Source organism: Ornithodoros turicata, chromosome 1, assembly GCF_037126465.1.
Source record: "Ornithodoros turicata isolate Travis chromosome 1, ASM3712646v1, whole genome shotgun sequence".
NCBI classification, from domain to species: Eukaryota; Metazoa; Arthropoda; class Arachnida; order Ixodida; family Argasidae; genus Ornithodoros; species Ornithodoros turicata.
This window is the reverse complement of record NC_088201.1, coordinates 146,313,800-146,336,277: the sequence shown is the minus strand read 5'-3', so window position 1 is coordinate 146,336,277 and position 22,478 is coordinate 146,313,800. Positions and strand designations below refer to the sequence as shown.

The window sequence follows — 22,478 nt, the reverse complement described above, 5'->3', positions numbered from 1 at the left end:
TTCCCCGTACGCATTCTAAAGCCTTTTGTGCCAACTGGCTGCTGTGCCTATTCATGTGCTGTTCACTGGTTTCCTCCACGTACAACTCCGACTCGTCTGTATGTATGTCTGTCTGACCTTGTCGAGCCACCTCCTACTGATTGCGTTTTTGTTTTTCATTTTCATTTTTGTTGATATTTGTATCGCGTTTGTAGTTCTCTTCACCCTTACCCTTTTTTCTTGTACCATGTGACTTGGTTTTTTGATATATGCTTCACCACTTGTAACAGGTCCTCAAACCTGAAGAAGTGCAGCCTACTGCACGAAAGTCTTGTTTTTAATGTATATAGTAAACAGCTGATGCTCTTAACCGTCTTTGTTATTTTTCATCTTTTGTAAGCAAGAGTATGCCCACTCCTCTGGAATTAGCTTCCCCGAAGCTCCAACACGTTCTAAAGGTGAGATCTCTTTCTATCTCTAATACGTTCTATCTCCAACTCTTGGTGAGGTGAGTTTCCTGCAAAAATATGACTGATGCACCTAAAGGCTTTGCAAAATTAATCACTTCCGCCTTTGCTTCTGTTTTCCTAAATTATCTAATGTCGTATGTTGTAATTGTCGCATGAAATGTCGAGTGAATATGTTTGTTCTAAGAATTTTAAAATCCATTTTATGAGGAGTGGTTCACATCTGTGCGCCTCCGTTGCAGTCCCCCAGTATTTTACGCATGGCCTTAATTCAGTTCCTCCTCCTGCCTGATGCTTTTTTCTTCGCTGAACGCGTTATGCGCCTCTACCCTGTGGCCTCAGTAGGCCTTTCAGGCTCTCCTGCTTTTTCCCGATTCTCCTCTGTATCACCCCCAGCTTTTGTGTCTGATAAGTTCTCAGACGCAGCTACCCTTTCCGCACGATCCGTGCTTTCATTTCCTCCGCTTTCATCACAGCTCTCACTGCGTTAGAGTACCCTCGTCGTCTTTGGAACTGCAATCAACGCTAAACAGTTCCTGAACGCGCTTGTTTGCCGCTATCAGCTTTCGTACTACGCGTCCTTCAACACTGAGTTCCTGCTTTTGCTTCTGTCTGCTGCTGCTTCTACCTTTCTTCATTTAGAGTCCCCTCAGCAACTGTGGGTGCCGGCGCTTCTGCGACCTTTTTTTCTGCCTCCTCCACACAGTTTACGTGTTCGGGCCGGGCCCCATAGCTTTTGTTTGAGCTGCAGCGCCAGAGAGCCACCGCGCCACTAGCGCCGTGGCGCTCTGCGGCAGCAGCAGCAGTAGCTTGAGGCGTCCCATAACTTTAGCGGCAGCGTGTCTGTCACGGCAACGCGGGTGTATATTTGCAGAATCATGGCGTGGAACCTGTACACAGCATCTACTCTCCGAAGTCCTTATTGCATTGTGGACTCGAACAAGAGGAAGACTCTCGTGAACTTCGAAATAACTATGCCGTGCTCGTGTGTTGATCGTTTGTTGATGTGTACAGATCAAGGATATGACTCAGTGCGGTGGTATGATTGTGAACGTCGGATTGTGGAACCAAATATGCTTATACGTGTACATCGATACGCCGTACAGACATCTCAGGTATTTTTTCTTACATGCCACGTTCTCAAACGCGCTTGGTACAGCTGACTGTCCTGCAGCCCTACATTGTATGTAATTCATGCCACTGATGAAATAGAGATCGTTGCGTCAGGAATTTCACTCAAGGCCCCGTTCTTTCAACAATCCTGCTCCTGCCCATCCTACGAGAGTAAAAGTGATACATTGTGGTGGCCCAAGGTCAGGGTTGAAAAGTATCGGGAAAGTAGGAAATTAGGCCAGCCCGGTGTTCAGTTTTTCCCGAAATGGGGAAGTTTTTCGCTTTCCCTTTCTAAAACGGGTCAACTTTTCGAGGCGATCACCGTTTTTGTCAGTCTGGATTTGCACGCTTCCAACGAAAGTTCATCTTCGAAAGAATGCCACGCTACAACCACAGACTACTCCTTCAGCGACGAAACAGCGACAACTTGCTCAGAGCCGCATCAGCACTCCTGACCCTCTACTTTCGTGTGAAACGCGAATATACGAAAAAGCGTTCACAGTGGGTCAGTGTGCTGTGGCGGGCACGGGAGACAGATGGCGACTTTCACACCCCGGTAAGGTACCATCCATATCATCTTGAACTTATGGGTTCTGAAGTTACATCTTCTATTTTTGTTGCATCATATTCATGCATATTTACATTCTCATTAAGAGTCCCAGCATTTTCAATCGTCTTTGCGTCATATTAAAGCTCCATCGAACCGTTTCAACGAAAGTGCTACTATTATTCAACTTTGCAGATGTCTAAGATGAGGATTCACGACACTGCCGCATTCAGGAGATATGTCCGTGTATCTCCTGAGCAGTTTGACTATTTGTTGAGCCTCATCAGACACAGGCTGCAGAAGCATCCCCATGGCCGTCCAGCTCTGGAACCAGCACATCGATTGGCCGTCACTCTGAGGTAAGTTTTGTCCTGTTTACTCAAAAGCGGCTTTCATGCTTTCTTTCTTTCATGGTTTGAAAAAAAATTGACTGTGATTAATTGTTCATAGGCTGGTTTAACAGAGTGCTCATTTGCTAACTCTACTGCCCACCAATCAGTATGAATTTAACTTTGGAATTTCAGGTATCTTGCATCTGGAAGCCATCTCAGTAGTGTAGCATACAGCTTCCGCATAGGATTCACAACATTCAAGAGGATTGTTTATGAAACATGCGCGGCCTTGTGGGAGGAACTAATGCCCGTCTACCTGCCTGTAAGTTACAAATCATACTTGCATGCTGTTTGTAGTAAATGCATATGTACTCAAACTTTGTGGAGCCATTCAAAGCTATATTGCCTTCTGTTCACTACCTCGTTCTACAATTTTTTTCGTGAACAGTGTAGCTATAAGATGGTGACAATATAGTTTTGAATGGCAGTCTTGCAGTGTTGGAAAATTATGGAGTAGCTACCATAGTATATGTTTAGCATCGTCTTGACGCACATGCGGTTCACCTGTCGGGTATCAGATCTGATACATTCATGTCGCGTAATTACCACATAATGCAATCCCTACTTACGAACATAGTCAGACAGAAGTGTAGGAGTTTGCTGTTCATCTTTCTGTACTGAAGGACTGACTTTCACGTTGCCATTGTCAACATGTAGGTGGTGTTATATTCAAGCCAATATTTGGTATGTTACAGAACCCTACACCAGAGGTGTGGGCACAGTTCGCCCATAATTTTGAGGAGAGGTGGGCATTCCCAAACTGCGTCGGTGCTGTTGATGGGAAGCACATCGTGATCGAAGCCCCAAAGCATGGAGGATCCGTGTTTTATAACTATAAGGTGGAGTAATATTCTCTCATTGTCTTCTGTAAGTTAGGATCAAACCATACAGAACATTTTTCCTTATAGGGGTCACACTCCATCGTACTGATGGCCGTAGCTGATGCCAGCTACAGGTTCCTGTTTGTTGACATTGGAGCTTATGGCTCTCAGTCCGATGGAGGTATATTCAAGACGTGCACACTCCTTGAAGCTGGTGGCCTGGGACTCCCACCACCAAGGAGGCATCCTGGATCATCCCTGGAAGCCCCTATGTGTTTGTGGGCGACGAGGCCTTCCAGTTGCGTTCATATTTCATGCGACCATTCCCAGGCACAGACTTAGGTGACACCAAGGGAGTGTACAACACAAGGCCCTCACATGCCAGGTATAACAATTCGTATATTTCCGTGACTACATGAAGATGCTCTGCATATGTAGGTATCTTATAGATATGCACATTTGTAGTACACTATCCATGTCTGGATACGAAAAGTAAGTCACTGTGACCAGCAAAAGCCTTACATGTAGTGCACTGCAAATGGGCATTTCTATAAAACTAGTGCAGGTGAATTCATTCACTGAACCGGGAAAGGACAATGCATATAAGTCTACTGATGATGGCTAAGGAAGGTGTTTTATGCCACACCAAACATACTCGATCCGCAATGTTTGTGTAGGTAGTTGTAGTAACCCAACATAAAGTACAGCGGTGTGGTAATACATTTGAATATTGCAGACGGTGCGTAGAAAACGCCTTTGGGATCCGATGGCGCATATTCAGAAGACCTCTGAATCTCAAGGTGGAGAATGTCGAGCTCTTGGTCCAGGCTTCCATCGTCTTGCACAATTTCCTTAAAGCGCAGGAAGAGGCAGCTCCGGGAGGGGAGACATATTGTCCACCGGGTGTGGCAGCATCAACAACAGTAATAATAAGAAAGAAATGACAAACCGACCACACATAACACAGGTGGACAATATATTTCCCCCTTTGAACAGATGTGTGCTGGTGCAGTGCGGAAATTACACCACTGAGAAAGTAAAAAAGTTTGGAAGTTTTGTAGGAACTTGTAGTTTGATACTTCGAGTAGGTGACAATACATATAAACAACATGTGAGGACACAAATGTAGTAAAGGAATAATACAACTTCTTCGTCTCTCACCCCCCTGCCACCCCCAATTTTACAATTTCCACCCCACCCAATTTTTATTTCTTTTTTATTTTCGATTTTTTCACTTAAAATCGCTCATACACGCATAAGAATGCGATAATAGAGCGTAGAATATAATTTTCAATTAATAAATTCACTTACTATTCATACCAACGAGAGAGAGAGAGAGGAGGAAAATATCAAATTATCGTTAAGTTGTATTTTTTATAATGAGACAAATGAAAAGAAGCGCACATACGCATAAATACACTTTCTAAACTCATTTAATAATTCAAGTCATTATTATACATATTCAATTCATTAATGTGTCAGCCCGGGATCGGTAACAGCATCAGCCCGTGGGCGCCGCCATTTGCAAAGCGACACACCAGGCAGGTCGGAAAGCATCACGTCAGGTGGCAGCACAGCTGTCATCATGGGGACTTCCGTGGAATGCAGAAAAACAAATCAAAAAAGTGCTAACGAGGGGAAAACACGGGCGAAAACAAGCACACACAAGATTTTCACCATCGCGAACATGTGCGGGCATGCACCAACGACAATCGCAACGAGGGAATTGCGGACGTGTTTGGGCATGCACGGACAAGAATACCAACAACAAGGGGAAGACTTTCTGCTAATCGCAACAAGGTAAATGGCCAAACATACACTACTCCAATACACGCTGTCAAGCCATCGCAGTTAGGGGTTAGGTAAACGCGACAACAAAAGAGGTATGAAAACGACAACTCACCGGCACCGAAGTATTTCCACACACATCACTCAGCCAAAAACAGTCTTCGTCCTAAAGTTGATCGTCACGAAATCCGTGGCGAGGAGAGCACCAACAGCATGACCACCACTCAGAGATCCACCCGAAGCAATGAAGCTTCCGTTGGTTTCTCCGCCAGGACATCAGGAGTTCTGCACTGTCATTGGTCGTGACGTCATCCGTTCCAAAGGTCGTCTAGACAAGAGAGCTTCGCAAATCCCCCACTGTTATTCATTAAATACATTAATCAATTATGACGTCATTGTTCATGGAAATCTTGCATTAAAGCAAAATCCAGACGGTACGCACCTACACCACAACCGCTGCCCTAGCTTCCCCTGCGAGAATGAAGCACTAGTCTACCAGACACCGCACTGTTTGACGTTATCATTTCCTCCCATTGTCTGAGGCTGCTCCTGTGAGCACCCAACCTCCGTCCCAACGGTCAACGTTTCAAAGTTCGCTCTTGCTATCAGGACTGAAGAATGCGCGCCAGACAGGATTGCTTCATACTCCCTGGTATTAATTGAATTTACATCGCCATATTATTTTCTTTACCGCGCTATTACGGATTTTCATTCTTACATTAAAGATTACAAATACTACTACTACTATTACAAAAAAATGCCCTTGCTCCTGTTATTGAAGATCATATGAAATTACTCTAATTTTTAACAGTCATAAATTATATTCACTCATAAAGAGAAACACCATCCATGCGCAAAGGCAGAGGAAAAAAAAAACTCAGTCTTGCAATTAAGCGCTATTTCCTCGAAGGCTTACTGAATGACTAAATAAACATATCAAAAAGCGCTTTTTCTACTTTGAATCATTAAGAACCATATCGACATTTTTTGTACAACAATTCAAAAAACTAATCATCGCTCTCTTCATGGACGCTGTTGCTTCTGTCTAAAATGACTGCCCCTATTGAAGATGACAAAACAATAAGCGAGCCTGGACCACTCAAAGTCATCAATAGGCTTACTGAATGCGCGAAAATAATATTTTCTTTCTGATTTTGCTCTTTAAAAGTAGCGCACTATCCACAAAGCGCGATCTCAGTTGTCTCGCGACGTAAACCCCACTTACTATTATTATTATTATCCATAAAGCTTTCCTCAACCCCCATTTCTGCTTGCTGCATGATGTGTCATGCAGTGACGCAGGGCAAGAATAAATAAATTTAGCATATGAAATGCATTTTCACCGTTCCGTTTTGCAGCTTGCTTCCGTGAGCAGACACACAACCCTCCCTTTTTTGTTCACGTTCGCTATGAACTTTAAATACTATTACTTGAAATGCAACAAATTGCAGCAGATTCGTCTCACAGAAACGGAAATTTGCATTGAACGCCCAGATACCCGATTTTCTGCGCCACGACTGCAAAATTAAGCACCATCATCAACACATAAGTCATAATGCGTGTAATGCCTTATGAAGCAAAGTGCCTACTGGCAACCATGACTGAACACATACACAAACACACACTCCCGTTTGTACTGTCCGAAAATAAATTATTGAACCGCGTAATAGTACGCACCCTGAGTTTTACCAGGAAAGCTAAACTTGAACAGAGCTACAAGCCGGACAAAAGCTAACACTGACAAACAACAACCTAAAAACAGCAATTAACAAACACACCCATTCGTTTCTGCTGTCTGAATTCGCACTAAATGCGTGAGCGATTCCAAGAGCAAGCACCCGTTTGAAGAAAGCCTAACAAATGTAGCTCAACACAGCCCTCGCCACAATAGCCAGGTGGGAGGCGGGACGATTCACACGAAACGACTTCTCTTTCTGATTTTGCTTTTAAAACACGGTTAACCAGCAATTAAGCGCTCCAAGTTTTTCTTACTTCTCATTCCTTCCTGCGACCTCCGCGTCCTGTCATGCAATGAAGCATGGCAAGAACTAGTAACTTTGGCATATGAAAGTCATTTTCACCATTCCATTTCGAAATATGCTTCCATGAGCAGGCACACAACCGTCCGTTTTTTGTTCACATTGGCTATGAAAATCCAATAATCGTACTTCCAACAAATTGCAGTGAAATCCAGATTCGATTCACGGCGACGATAATTTCTACCCTCTGCGTTAAGCGCCCAGATACCCGTATTGCTGCTGGAATTGTAATAGCTATGACCGCAAAACTTAACTCACCTTCATCAACATAACAGTTATAATGCATGTCATGCTTTATCGAGCAAAGGGCATACACAATAATCGTGAAGCATGAAAGATACACGCTAACAAACAACAACTAACAGGCACACACATTTCTCCTCTCAGAAAATTATTAAGCAGCATAATACGACATACTCTGAATTTTACCGATAAAACTAAGCTTGAACACAGCTACAAGCACGAGAAACTCGCAATCTATCAAGTACCTACAACAATAACTGACGGTTAACTAACAAACACACCCATTCATTTCTACGCTAATGGCATGAGCGATTCGATAAGAACAAAGCACACCGCTTTATGAAAGACTAACAAATGTAGTTTTAATACGGCCCTCGCTGCGATAACAGCCTGCAAGGCTCATAAAACCGGTACGAATCCTGGTAAATTAGCGCGCCCAAAACAAGCAATGCATTTCCACAAAACTCTATTAAAAAACGCGCGCGATAAACTTTATTTTTTAAACTAATATTTCGCGCAATCGTACATAACTTCTTCACTCGACTCACAGGAAGAGCCATACACAAAGAACTTACGTGCCAAGCGGGGTCCCCGCATAAAATACGTCCGCACACAACAACTACAATAAATGATGACGATGAGATAGGGCGGTGTGGTGTGGTGTGGTGGGGCGAGGCACGCACACAGACACACATACAGACTCACATTTTTCATTACACACAATGAGCGTCGCGAGTCTTCACAGTCACAGAAACCCATATTATTTTCTAAGTCAATAATTATTCATCGCAAAACACTGCCCATATATACTATGTATGCAGCCACGAAACAATAGAGCTTCGGTTCGGATGTAATAGGATTCACCGTTCCGACCGACGCGTACGAGAGAGAGAGAAAAAAGAAAGAAAACAAAACGAGTGAAAGCAGGCCAGGAATGCGCGTTGGCTATGGCTATCCGTACAGAAAAAAAGAAAGAAACGGTGCCATCATGCTCATATGCAGCAACTCTAATACCATCTCCCTATTATTATTACTATTTTCAACAACATGAACACCATAATACAGATGGGCTACACGGAATTATGATTCTTTCCTTTTACTTCTATTCGCTTGCCCCAATATAATTTGAAGGAATAATATACAGTGTAACAGGAAAATGGGAACAGAATTTCAGCATACGCTACACGCTGCAGCTCTAAACCATTTTTAAAGCAAATCAGCTTGTATTCATTAATAAGCATGCCATCTTTCCCTAGATCCGTGAGTGGCTCACGAATAAATAAATAAATAAATATATATATATATATATATATATATATATATATATATAATTCCCACATCATTGACTGCATGTTTCAATACTAGACAGCGCAGCGGCCTTTGCGACCCCTCTGCTCCCCTTGGGTTCACCTAACAAGCTCGAAACCTTTCTGAATATATCCTGCAGGTACCGGAATAAAGATTTATCGCAATGATAATCATCTGCTCCACGACGTATTTTTTAAAAATAAGAAATGGTAAAAACACTCGCTCTCACCATGTTAAACGCTATATGTAGGAAATAATAACTGCAATATCAGAGCATTTTTTTTCTTTGTTTCGTTATTTCCAAGAGCTCATTACTTTGTGCGAGCCATCGAAAAATTAAAAAATTCTGCTTTGCTGCCGTTAAAGTAGCACGAAAGCCCTCTCGAATAGCTAAGTGCATAATGACAAGCATAACAAATGCACACGCTAACGACAACAATAACTACTAACAAACACAACCCTTCATTTCTACTATCTGAATTCGCGGTAGAAGCGTAGAAGCGATTCCACAAGAACAAGCACAGTGCTTGAAGAGAGTCTACGTATAACAAATGTAGCTCAACGCAGCCCTCGCCACAATCACCGTGTTGAAGGCCGTTTTCTCTTTCTGATTTTGCTTTAAAAACGTAGCTTAACCAGTTTTTCGCACATAACATTTCTGCTTGCTACATGACGCGTCCTATCATGTAATAAAGCAGGGCAAGAATTACTAAATTTAGCACGCACACACACAAAAAAAAAACGTTTTGCGATACCGATTCGCAGTTCGCTTTAATGAGCAGGCACATCCCTTCCCTTGTTTGTTCACAACTTCACAGCGCGCATGAAATTTAAACACTATTACCTAAAATGCAACAAATTACTGCAGATTCGTCTCATGTGGAACGGAATTTCTACCCTCTGTGTTAAGTGCTCAGATACCCGCATTTTTGCTGAAATAGCAAAATAGCTATGGCTGTTACTGTTGACCCAACTCTATTATTTGAAATGCCAGGCGGTTTCCCTCGCCTCTTTACCTCTCTCGTGCGTCGTTTACGACTTAGCGTCGCATTCACCCCTGCACTCCGGGGGTGTATCCCGTTTGAAACCATTATAAATAATCTTCCAAAAATAAACGCGTAAGTACCCACTGTTAAAAATATATCTCCCAGAATATACGCTTAAAAATCAACGCACAAAAATAATCGCCGAAATATCCCCCTTTAAATAAAAACGCTAAGGAATCCACGATTAAGAATATATCGTTAAAAATAAATCGTTTCAGAATCCTACAAATCCACCCTACAGTTGCTAGGGTCATGTGGTATGGCCCAAATCAAGGTGAACTGCAAGCAAGGGGCTTAAACTAACATCACAGGACCAAACTAGCCTAAACTATCCCAAACTAACTGAAACCAAACTAAACTAACCTAACATAACATGATCTAACCCGGCGTAAATTGCAATCAGTCCACCTCCGTGATAGATGGTGAGGGGATCTTGAAACAGTTTATTTTTAATGGTGGATTATTAAACGGTGATCTCTAAGCGGGGATATTAAGCGGTTTATTTTAGGAGATATATTTTTAACCGTGTATTTTTTAAGCGTATTATTCGTGAATGTTTCATTCTTAAACGTTTATTCTTAATGGTGGATTTCGCCCCCCCCCCCCACTCCGGTATAGGCTGGGCCACAGCAACACGGCGCTGTGTACAACTTGTGGTGTCCCGGCAACAATTCGACACATTATCGAAGACTGCAGCCAGTACGTACGCGAGCGACGGGCCTTTAAATGTCAACTTGTAATGCTGGATCAGAGGCCATTCAATATCTGCAAAGTTCTCGGCCCATGGAGTAACCCTTGACATCAGTGCCGTGCACTTGACGCTTTTCTTTCCTTTCTGAGGGCAACCGGCCTCCTTCACGAACTGTAGGGATTTCCTTCCCTCGTCATCCTTCCATATGAACCTTTTTGGAATGGGGTACACTGTTAGAAGAAATTATACCTTATAAGGTATAAATGGCTTGTCCCAGGGCGCATACCTTAAAAGGGATAAAACTTATACCACGACGTGGGTATAAATAGGGATAAAATTTCCTGGCGAGAATCCCCCTTTGTAGGTATTACATTTAGCCCTCAAGGGATAAATGTTAGACCTTGCCCAGGGTACGACGTTTGCTATGTAGGCATTATATTTACCCCTCTATGGATAGATCTTAAGCCTTGGCTGGGGTATAATTTCCGCCCTATCTAGGTACCAAATTTAGCCTTCAAGGGGTAAATGTTAGACCCCATAGAGGGTGCAATTTGTGCTACCTCCAGGTATTATATTTAGCCCCCAAGGGCTAAATGGTAGACCTCATAGAGGGTGCAATTTGTGCAACCTCCTGGTATTATATTTAGCCCTCACGAGATAAAAGTTAGACCCTAGTGAGGGTGTAATTATTGCAGTCCCTAGGTATTATATCGAACCCCAAGGGATGATTATTAGTCCCCAAAGAGGGTGCCTCAGCAGGTATTATTGCTAAACCTGGCAAAAGGTGTAGCCATAGCAAATTGAATGAGCCCTGCAATTGTATACGAGTGGTCTTTGCAGAACTATTGTGTGTAAGTATAGAGTAAAAACAGAGCGCACGACAACCAGAGGAGTTCACTGAAAACACGACTTTTATTTGGAATAAAACTCGAAGAAGTTAAGAAGGTCCAAACACCTCGCCTTCGGCTTTGTTTCTTTGAAGCCCAGAAGGGCTCGCTCCAAGAATGTAAGTGTGCCCTTTGCCTTGCCGCTGTACCTGATGTTGAAGATCCAGTATGCTGCAAAGAATAACGCAATGCTGTGGAGGGTCGTGCTGGACTTGCAGACCAGCTCTTTGTCCACAAGAAGATGAGGAACTCCACCTCGTACTTGAACGATGGGGCCAAGCGGAAGACCTTGATCCTAGAAATACAGTGAAATGTTTGAAAGGTCTGGTCTGATCATATGTTTCACTTCTACCCACATCATCGATTACAAAGCTCTCCAGCTTCTCTCCACATCGTGCTGCAACGAGTTGCAACGCACAGAGCCATGTGTCCTCTGGAAAACAGTAAATTCGACATATTGCTTCCAAGTAAATGCACATTAAAACAATCATAATGGAGAAACGATTCTTACCGAGCACTTCCGTGGCCACAATAACCTCCTCTTCCGTTCCCTTCTCACGAAAAACATCCAGTACCCTGGACAGGCCTCTTTCAAGGTGTGACACCACCTCTCTTTGATACAGAATTTCAAACTCGAGCAGCAGCTGCGGAATTGAAGAATAAGTACAAGACACGCTTTGAGTCTTCTATACCCTCGGCCTTCATCAGACTTAACAGTGAACTAGAAATCACTCACTGCTGTCTCATCCTTCAGAAAAGGATAAATCCTAAGGGACTCCACAACACTGATAGTCTATGTGGTCATGTCGAGCCTTTGCAGTCACAGTAAGTCTGTCACGGTACACAGTTGTGTCTGCTGGACAGACAACATCCCGGAGCCACAAGTCGTGCTCTGCCAAGCTGTCGTCCGTCTCACCATCATGTAGGAGATCAAGAGATAAACTGATGTTCTGAGGCTGGAACAACACAGAAGGGACAGATACAAACAAAGCCTCAAATTGCCTAAGAAATCAACGATGAAAGTCACTGAAAAGGTTAGCCAGCTGTAGGGATCGAACCCACATCTACTGGATTGCCGGTCCAGGGCTCTACCAATTGAGCTAAGCTAACACGCCTCTCCAGCGACTTTCGGGGTGCGTCATCTGAAGGGACGACAAACCAGCCACTCACTCTCACTCACCCTCCTTTCACTCTTACATTTTTGCTCACTCATACACACATTCATACGACGGAAATCGACGCAAGCGGCACCTGTTGAACAAGAGATAAACTGATGTTCTGAGGCTGGAACAACACAGAAGGGACAGATACAAACAAAGCCTCAAATTGCCTAAGAAATCAACGATGAAAGTCACTGAAAAGGTTAGCCAGCTGTAGGGATCGAACCCACATCTACTGGATTGCCGGTCCAGGGCTCTACCAATTGAGCTAAGCTAACACGCCTCTCCAGCGACTTTCGGGGTGCGTCATCTGAAGGGACGACAAACCAGCCACTCACTCTCACTCACCCTCCTTTCACTCTTACATTTTTGCTCACTCATACACACATTCATACGACGGAAATCGACGCAAGCGGCACCTGTTGAACAAGAGATAAACTGATGTTCTGAGGCTGGAACAACACAGAAGGGACAGATACAAACAAAGCCTCAAATTGCCTAAGAAATCAACGATGAAAGTCACTGAAAAGGTTAGCCAGCTGTAGGGATCGAACCCACATCTACTGGATTGCCGGTCCAGGGCTCTACCAATTGAGCTAAGCTAACACGCCTCTCCAGCGACTTTCGGGGTGCGTCATCTGAAGGGACGACAAACCAGCCACTCACTCTCACTCACCCTCCTTTCACTCTTACATTTTTGCTCACTCATACACACATTCATACGACGGAAATCGACGCAAGCGGCACCTGTTGAACAAGAGATAAACTGATGTTCTGAGGCTGGAACAACACAGAAGGGACAGATACAATTTGATATGGGATACAATTGATATGGGATAGGCAATTTGAGGCTTTGTTTGTATCTGTCCCTTCTGTGTTGTTCCAGCCTCAGAACATCAGTTTATCTCTTGTTCAACAGGTGCCGCTTGCGTCGATTTCCGTCGTATGAATGTGTGTATGAGTGAGCAAAAATGTAAGAGTGAAAGGAGGGTGAGTGAGAGTGAGTGGCTGGTTTGTCGTCCCTTCAGATGACGCACCCCGAAAGTCGCTGGAGAGGCGTGTTAGCTTAGCTCAATTGGTAGAGCCCTGGACCGGCAATCCAGTAGATGTGGGTTCGATCCCTACAGCTGGCTAACCTTTTCAGTGACTTTCATCGTTGATTTCTTAGGCAATTTGAGGCTTTGTTTGTATCTGTCCCTTCTGTGTTGTTCCAGCCTCAGAACATCAGTTTATCTCTTGTTCAACAGGTGCCGCTTGCGTCGATTTCCGTCGTATGAATGTGTGTATGAGTGAGCAAAAATGTAAGAGTGAAAGGAGGGTGAGTGAGAGTGAGTGGCTGGTTTGTCGTCCCTTCAGATGACGCACCCCGAAAGTCGCTGGAGAGGCGTGTTAGCTTAGCTCAATTGGTAGAGCCCTGGACCGGCAATCCAGTAGATGTGGGTTCGATCCCTACAGCTGGCTAACCTTTTCAGTGACTTTCATCGTTGATTTCTTAGGCAATTTGAGGCTTTGTTTGTATCTGTCCCTTCTGTGTTGTTCCAGCCTCAGAACATCAGTTTATCTCTTGTTCAACAGGTGCCGCTTGCGTCGATTTCCGTCGTATGAATGTGTGTATGAGTGAGCAAAAATGTAAGAGTGAAAGGAGGGTGAGTGAGAGTGAGTGGCTGGTTTGTCGTCCCTTCAGATGACGCACCCCGAAAGTCGCTGGAGAGGCGTGTTAGCTTAGCTCAATTGGTAGAGCCCTGGACCGGCAATCCAGTAGATGTGGGTTCGATCCCTACAGCTGGCTAACCTTTTCAGTGACTTTCATCGTTGATGTAGGAGATGCCCGGCATCCTGAAATGGAAATAATGAGATGAACGATCATCTGTCAAGAAAAAATTTAAAAAGCATACATGGAGGCGGATGACTTTTGCATGGCTCGAGTCCACAGCAGATGCTGCAGGCCTTTCTTTTGCTGTATGTTTTTGTCGAATTCCAACGACAGCAGGTGGAGGTGCATTCATCTTCCGTCGCTCGTTTTTGTATTTTCGTCTCAGCGCCTCTTTCCAAGATTCCTGGAAGAATCTCTCAAGTGTGCAACAGTTTCATAACCATGTATACGAATACAGCAGGCCCTAGCCTGATGGTGCATTAATTGACTATGGGTGATCAAGTAACTGCAATTAATTGTTGTATACGACTAAACACCTTCGAAAGTTAGTGCAGTGAACCGTAGCTAATATGGGTACCCCATTCCTGAAGATGATTGCACAAGACGGATATGGCCCCCTGAGACAGTTTCATGCGGCCCCCAGCGCCACAAGCAGCTCCGCCTTTTTGAACTTTAATTAAATAATCCACTCTGTTGTTGGTGCTGTTTGTCTCCACTGCAATGGAAACCAAGGTGGCAAATACAACTTCGAGCAACACAGCATCTCAAAGCAAAGCAGGAAACCTCGGTGCGAACACGCACAACGATGCGCAGAATCACTAACGGATGGTCATGGACAGGTGAAATAAAGAAACCGTGAAAGATGAAAGATGAGAAAGACTGATGAGAAGGGAAAGGCTTTGTATGTATTTGTCCCTTCTATGTTGTTCCAGCCTCAGAACATCAGTTCTCTCATGTTCAAAGAAACCGTTCTCTTTTCCACTGCTGCGCATCATTATACAGGGTGTTTCACATAGCATATCAAAAATTATGACAAGGGAACTGTTTGTCGGTGAGTGACAAGGCCAAACGTGCTTGAGTCTGGACAACTTTTGCCGTCGTTTGAGATGCCACTTGGATGAATTTTCAATTGTTGGAAATTTAATTTCTTGATCTGATCTCTATAAATTGTCTAGTGAATCGCTCTTCCTTTGTGCAAGCAGAAGGCGCTTCACGAGTTTGTCCACATCCAACAAAAAGTGTGCTCCACAGCAGACTCAAAATAGGAGAAACTAGCAAAAAGCGATGAATTGATGATTGCTCTCTGGCCACCACCTTCTTCAGTTCAAAATATCAGCCGCCAAAGTGCCTTCGAAAGGAGGACAGCAAGGTTACATGTCCGCTCGGTGTTGTGAGAGGGCGACGCATTAAATGGCTATCAAATGATGATTCGACGACAGGAGCATAGCGTGAGCTTATCGCCCTCCCTTCCTCACTGCTCTGTTGGCCAACTTTTTGCGGTGGAGAAAGCGAGTGGCCAAGGTGCGATTTTCGTCGATTTTTGCTAATTAATTATAGCTACTTGGAGCGCCCTGTGGAGCATACCTTTTGCTGAATGTGGGCAAAGCTGCGAAGTACTATCTGATTATGCAAAGAAAAAGGAGGGTCCACTTGGCAGTTTACAGAGAACAATTCAAGAAATTAAAGTCGTTCTGCAATGGGATGCAGCCACTTATGACAAGTGTTGGATCGCTGTGCATGCTCAGTACATTTCCTCAACATGTATGAAAAAAATAGTAGTACGATTACACTACTTGTGATTTATAGACGATGCTGGGAACAATGTGATGCCATTTTATGCATGTAGCACACATTATGTGCTGCACACTGGGGCAGAGGGAGATATGTAGACCACTATGAAGATTGCCAACGTCAAAAATAACGGTCTTGGTTAAAATGAACAGACTTCATGGCAAAAATTCTTAGCCATAGTCAGATAAGTGAAATGTAATTAACAGAGTAGATTAGTAAATTTACATGAAAGAGAAACGGTTCCCAGGGATGCCGGTCATACACGAGGGTCACAATAACAAAGATTCACTGCAGATGCAAAATGTTCTTTTTGTACCTAATTAATTTCGGTACTATGTAGCTACTAGGGTAATTTCATAAACAAAGCACGAAGCACACAAGAAACAGCGAGTTTTGCGCTGATTACCGCACGCAGAACAAGGTCTATGCAGAGTATTGCAACAGAAATAGCCGCGAACGATTCGGCAATTTGCTGCTCGCATGCCCCACCCCCCAACCACACACACTCGTTTGGTGGCCGGAAACAAAGCTCGCGCTTGCCATGGCTACGTACTTTGGAAAAAGTTCGACTGATGAATAGACAATCAGTCGCAATTGAAAAATGCCCAAGGCATCCCTAAATGTTGCCGAGAGTTTCCAGACGGTAATTGCCGAGAGCCATCACCCTCCGGCGAGTACCTCTCCTGTTAGAATTCAGGACATGAAGCGCAGCACCCAATATAATTAAGACATACCATGCCAGTTCCCAAGGGATCCCGCAGGTGTTCCTACTTTGACAGCAGAGCGTCCACAAGCTTGTGGTAGAGTCGGGCCGAAGGGTACCTGAGTATGACGAAGGTATGAACTTAGAGTGACCTCAAAAGCGCCCAACACGCCAAGGTAAGAACGCAAAGGCATTACAGTTTGTATCGCAAACTGCAGGATGGGCCGGCCCGCAATCTCCGACCACATGAACACTCAAAAATAACGCCTCCGCCCCGAAAGACGGACACGTGGACGGCTGTTTCGCGCTACAGTTATTGCGTGTACGGAGCTGGCCATAAAGAGAATAACAGGCTAGGAGATTCAAGGCGAACAAGTTCGCTGAACTTATCAGAATAGCTCAGACAGAGGGATAGATCCAGATAGACCCTCGTGGCTTGATTTTGATGGCCGACTGATGTCAATGTCAGTTGGGCCAAACCGATTGTGATGCCTGCCAAGTTCACGTTTTCAGCCGAAATCCTGGCTATAGAAATGACGAGGATTGTAGTTTGCAATTTTGAAAAATTTGATGACAGAGTAATTAATTTCGCTGTGTCTAGCAGTACGTCGGATGGACGTACGGATCCACATTCTGTGCCCCGTACGTCAGACGGACGGACGAATCGAGATTCTGTGCCGTTTACGTCGGACGGACGTACGAATCCAGATTCTGTGTCCCGTACGTCGGACGGGCGTACGAATCCAGTATTTATGCTACGTACGTCGGATGGACAGACAGCGGCGCGCGAAAACGTACCACTGATTGAGACGTCGGACATGCTTCTGTTAACAATCAAGCAAATTAGTACGAAGAAAAGTGCCCCAAAAACGTACAAAATCACGCCATGGAACGTTCCCTTCGCTAGTGTTGTGATTACAGCGCTCGTTTCGTAACAAACAGGAACTGAGCTCGATCTCCTGAAAATTTTTCTTTTCCTTTTCATTCATTTTTTTGTTCTTTTTCCGACCACCGCAGGTACAACTTAGGACACAGTATGACTGTATCAGTTACTGGTCCGCGCAGTCGCCGTAATCTCCCAGCCGCACGAGACTACGGTGGCAGATTGGTATGGTCGAGTAGAAAGCAGGAGACTGGTACACGTAGGGTCCTGTTTTCTACTCCTCTGCACCACACTGACGCCGGAGCTTTGCACAGGTGGAATGGAATGCTACATGCCAACAAACTAACACATAAAGCGAAATCAATAAATATGAGACGCAAGCACCTGGTGTTTTATTGTGATTTCGGCCAGGGGCGGATCCGGACTTTTCTGGAAAGGGGGGTCCGATATGGACAAGTGCCAGACGCATCCCGGGATTGGGCCGTTGGAGTGTCAGGACATCCACCGCCCTCCCCCCCTATATCTGCCCCTGATTTCGGCAACCTACGGTAACCCCTGAGGGTTGAATTGCACCTGCCGACGCCTACGTGATGCGAGCATACGGCAATCATTGTTTCTGTCAGTTTTCATTTTTTAAAATTGTTTATGGGTTTCAATCATTGCTTCTGGCATTTTATAGAAAACCATGGTTCTACTGACTTCAGCTGGGACTTTCTCACTGATGAACATTTCTGGTGATACCACAGCAGGCAGTGTTCACATACCATAGAAGGTCCATCATCCAACGGGTCTTTGCAGTCTGCGCACTTCCATTTCACTGTCTTTTGCTTCATGTGTAATGTTGCAATTACTGCTGCCCAACCGTCATCCGTAAAATATTTCTTGACCATCGCCATGTTGACTGCAGCATCGAGGATTAAATTGGAGACCCTTGATGGAATGGTTTCAACCTTGTCTTCATCTGTAGGAAGAGGAAGTTTTGCACATGAGTATTCATATCAGCCAAGGATAGCAATATCTGAGAACATCAGTGAAGTGTACCGGAGGTGCCACAGGCCACATACCAATTAAACATTCATTTTCGAGAGCTTCAGTGGCGACGTCATCCCCAACAAAACAGCTAAGGATTTTCTTTTCCTTATGTGAAGTAGGGAGGTCCGTGAATGGCAAAAATGGTGGCGAGCTTGTGTTCACTCTTTTGCGCTTCTTCGGCAGCCCAATCACTGTTAACGCTGCACCCTTTGGACGCCCCCGAAATCGTATCTTTGGAGGGAGCTTGATGTTTTGCAGCTGTGGCACCTGTTCATTCACATCTGAACCACTGAAATTGTTGGCAAGCTGCTGAAGCTGTTCTTTGCCATTCGCAGGGGAGTTACTCTCTGTCACAGGAGGCTGGAGATTGGAGCAGAAGGGCTGCTCAGGCTGGGTGGTTACAGGGGAGCAGCTTTCTGCGTCTGGGCACATAGTCACTGGAGGTTGGCGGTTGGGGCAGGAGGGATGCTCAAGCTGTTCTTGGCCAGTTGCAGGGCAGTTAATTCTTTCGTCTGGGAGCACAGCCTCGGGAGGTTGAAGCATACTAGCTGCTACAGGGATGTTATCAGGGCTACATTCTGTTGGGGTCACTACACCTCCACGGTGTGGCTCGCTGCTCTCCACATGTCCTTGGAAACCGTCCTCTGCACTGTCGCATGGCGGGGGCGTCCGATCCTGCTGGGCTTGTTGGGGAGAGAGCTCTGGTAACACCTGTAAGGTTAATTGTAATTGCAAAAAAAAAAATATTTCATGTAACCAACCTAGTTAATTAGCCAGTTGTTGTTTACTTTCGCTTTCTTTTGAATGTTTTGATTGGACCTGAACCATAATGAAAGAACCACAGTATATAGCATAGGAAGGGAGTTGCCTCAGGACAGAAGCCGCCGATATTTCGAACAGGGACTGTTCTTCTTCTGGGCACCGTCCTCATCATTGGCATGGTATTTAAAGGGTTAGGTGTGACGTGTTTAAAGGTTCATGCGAATTGTGGGTCAACAGCCCGGAGGAAAGAAAGGGTCCGTACGGTCTTCTACGGCCGGAGTGAATGGCTGCTTTGTTAGAGTGTGGAGGGGATTATGTGTACGTAGGGATCTCGGCTACGGACCGGTTACAGAAAAATGGGACGTTCACGAACACGTGGACGAAACGAGACAACAGGCAAGAATTGGCAAGCATAGCGAAAGATAAGGAGGTTAGTGGTTACATGGGGAAAATTCCAGAACGAGCAAAGAGTGTTTTTTTTAAATATATATATATATATAAAGAGGAGGAAAAAGCCATTAAAAAAATTAGTAAATGATGCTAGACGTGTTTGAAATTCAAACTTACAGATTAAGATGGCTTCTATGGCTGCACGTAGAGAAACAGATACTCATTGAACGATGCGACAGCACCAGAGGACGCGTGTTTCGCCATGTTTGCGGCTCGTCGGCCCTGGGTAGCTGCGCATCGTTCGGGATTGGCAAACCAGGGGTCACTCAGCGAGCGATATACAAATGGGAGGGTGACTGAGCACTCATCAATGCCACAGTGCAAGCCAGTGAATTATAAAGAGGAGGAAAAAGCCATTAAAAAAATTAGTAAATGATGCTAGACGTGTTTGAAATTCAAACTTACAGATTAAGATGGCTTCTATGGCTGCACGTAGAGAAACAGATACTCATTGAACGATGCGACAGCACCAGAGGACACGTGTTTCGCCGTGTTTGCGGCTCGTCGGCCCTGGGTAGCTGCGCATCGTTCGGGATTGGCAAACCAGGGGTCACTCAGCGAGCGATATACACCTGGGAGGGTGACTGAGCACTCATCAATGCCACAGTGCAAGCCAGTGAATTATAAAGAGGAGGAAAAAGCCATTAAAAAAATTAGTAAATGATGCTAGACGTGTTTGAAATTCAAACTTACAGATTAAGATGGCTTCTATGGCTGCACGTAGAGAAACAGATACTCATTGAACGATGCGACAGCACCAGAGGACACGTGTTTCGCCGTGTTTGCGGCTCGTCGGCCCTGGGTAGCTGCGCATCCTAGCTGGCTTTTTCCTCCTCTTTATAATTCACTGGCTTGCACTGTGGCATTGATGAGTGCTCAGTCACCCTCCCAGGTGTATATCGCTCGCTGAGTGACCCCTGGTTTGCCAATCCCGAACGATGCGCAGCTACCCAGGGCCGACGAGCCGCAAACACGGCGAAACACGTGTCCTCTGGTGCTGTCGCATCGTTCAATGAGTTTCTGTTTCTCTACGTGCAGCCGTAGAAGCCATCTTAATCTGTAAGTTTGAATTTCAAACACGTCTAGCATCATTTACTAATTTTTTTAATGGCTTTTTCCTCCTCTTTATAATTCACTGGCTTGCACTGTGGCATTGATGAGTGCTCAGTCACCCTCCCAGGTGTATATCGCTCGCTGAGTGACCCCTGGTTTGCCAATCCCGAACGATGCGCAGCTACCCAGGGCCGACGAGCCGCAAACACGGCGAAACACGTGTCCTCTGGTGCTGTCGCATCGTTCAATGAGTATCTGTTTCTCTACGTGCAGCCATAGAAGCCATCTTAATCTGTAAGTTTGAATTTCAAACACGTCTAGCATCATTTACTAATTTTTTTAATGGCTTTTTCCTCCTCTTTATAATTCACTGGCTTGCACTGTGGCATTGATGAGTGCTCAGTCACCCTCCCAGGTGTATATCGCTCGCTGAGTGACCCCTGGTTTGCCAATCCCGAACGATGCGCAGCTACCCAGGGCCGACGAGCCGCAAACACGGCGAAACACGTGTCCTCTGGTGCTGTCGCATCGTTCAATGAGTATCTGTTTCTCTACGTGCAGCCATAGAAGCCATCTTAATCTGTAAGTTTGAATTTCAAACACGTCTAGCATCATTTACTAATTTTTTTAATGGCTTTTTCCTCCTCTTTATAATTCACTGGCTTGCACTGTGGCATTGATGAGTGCTCAGTCACCCTCCCAGGTGTATATCGCTCGCTGAGTGACCCCTGGTTTGCCAATCCCGAACGATGCGCAGCTACCCAGGGCCGACGAGCCGCAAACACGGCGAAACACGTGTCCTCTGGTGCTGTCGCATCGTTCAATGAGTATCTGTTTCTCTACGTGCAGCCATAGAAGCCATCTTAATCTGTAAGTTTGAATTTCAAACACGTCTAGCATCATTTACTAATTTTTTTAATGGCTTTTTCCTCCTCTTTATAATTCACTGGCTTGCACTGTGGCATTGATGACTGCTCAGTCACCCTCCCAGGTGTATATCGCTCGCTGAGTGACCCCTGGTTTGCCAATCCCGAACGATGCGCAGCTACCCAGGGCCGACGAGCCGCAAACACGGCGAAACACGTGTCCTCTGGTGCTGTCGCATCGTTCAATGAGTATCTGTTTCTCTACGTGCAGCCATAGAAGCCATCTTAATCTGTAAGTTTGAATTTCAAACACGTCTAGCATCATTTACTAATTTTTTTAATGGCTTTTTCCTCCTCTTTATAATTCACTGGCTTGCACTGTGGCATTGATGAGTGCTCAGTCACCCTCCCAGGTGTATATCGCTCGCTGAGTGACCCCTGGTTTGCCAATCCCCAACGATGCGCAGCTACCCAGGGCCGACGAGCCGCAAACACGGCGAAACACGTGTCCTCTGGTGCTGTCGCATCGTTCAATGAGTATCTGTTTCTCTACGTGCAGCCATAGAAGCCATCTTAATCTGTAAGTTTGAATTTCAAACACGTCTAGCATCATTTACTAATTTTTTTAATGGCTTTTTCCTCCTCTTTATAATTCACTGGCTTGCACTGTGGCATTGATGAGTGCTCAGTCACCCTCCCAGGTGTATATCGCTCGCTGAGTGACCCCTGGTTTGCCAATCCCGAACGATGCGCAGCTACCCAGGGCCGACGAGCCGCAAACACGGCGAAACACGTGTCCTCTG

The 22,478-nt window shown here is 45.0% G+C and overlaps 1 protein-coding gene across 1 annotated transcript; it reads left to right on the top strand.

Moving 5' to 3' along the window:
- Window positions 1-1,324: 1,324 nt before the first annotated feature.
- On the top strand, window positions 1,325-4,263 carry LOC135386686 (uncharacterized). Its single transcript, XM_064616375.1, has 9 exons — window positions 1,325-1,402; window positions 1,461-1,561; window positions 2,340-2,465; window positions 2,631-2,760; window positions 3,194-3,337; window positions 3,407-3,593; window positions 3,650-3,704; window positions 3,758-3,811; window positions 4,056-4,263. The coding sequence occupies exons 1-9, from the start codon at window positions 1,325-1,327 to the stop codon at window positions 4,261-4,263; spliced, it is 1,083 nt and encodes a 360-aa protein (XP_064472445.1).
- The last annotated feature ends 18,215 nt before the right edge of the window (window positions 4,264-22,478 follow it).

Excerpts from the sequence above, each read along its gene's own strand:
- LOC135386686 (XM_064616375.1), top strand. The coding sequence starts at position 1,325 with ATGGCGTGGAACCTGTACACAGCATCTACTCTCCGAAGTCCTTATTGC. Across the intron at positions 3,705-3,757 it reads ACAAGGCCCTCACATGCCAG|GTATCTTATAGATATGCACA; the intron begins GTATAACAATTC and ends CTGCATATGTAG. Across the intron at positions 3,812-4,055 it reads TCCATGTCTGGATACGAAAA|ACGGTGCGTAGAAAACGCCT; the intron begins GTAAGTCACTGT and ends TGAATATTGCAG.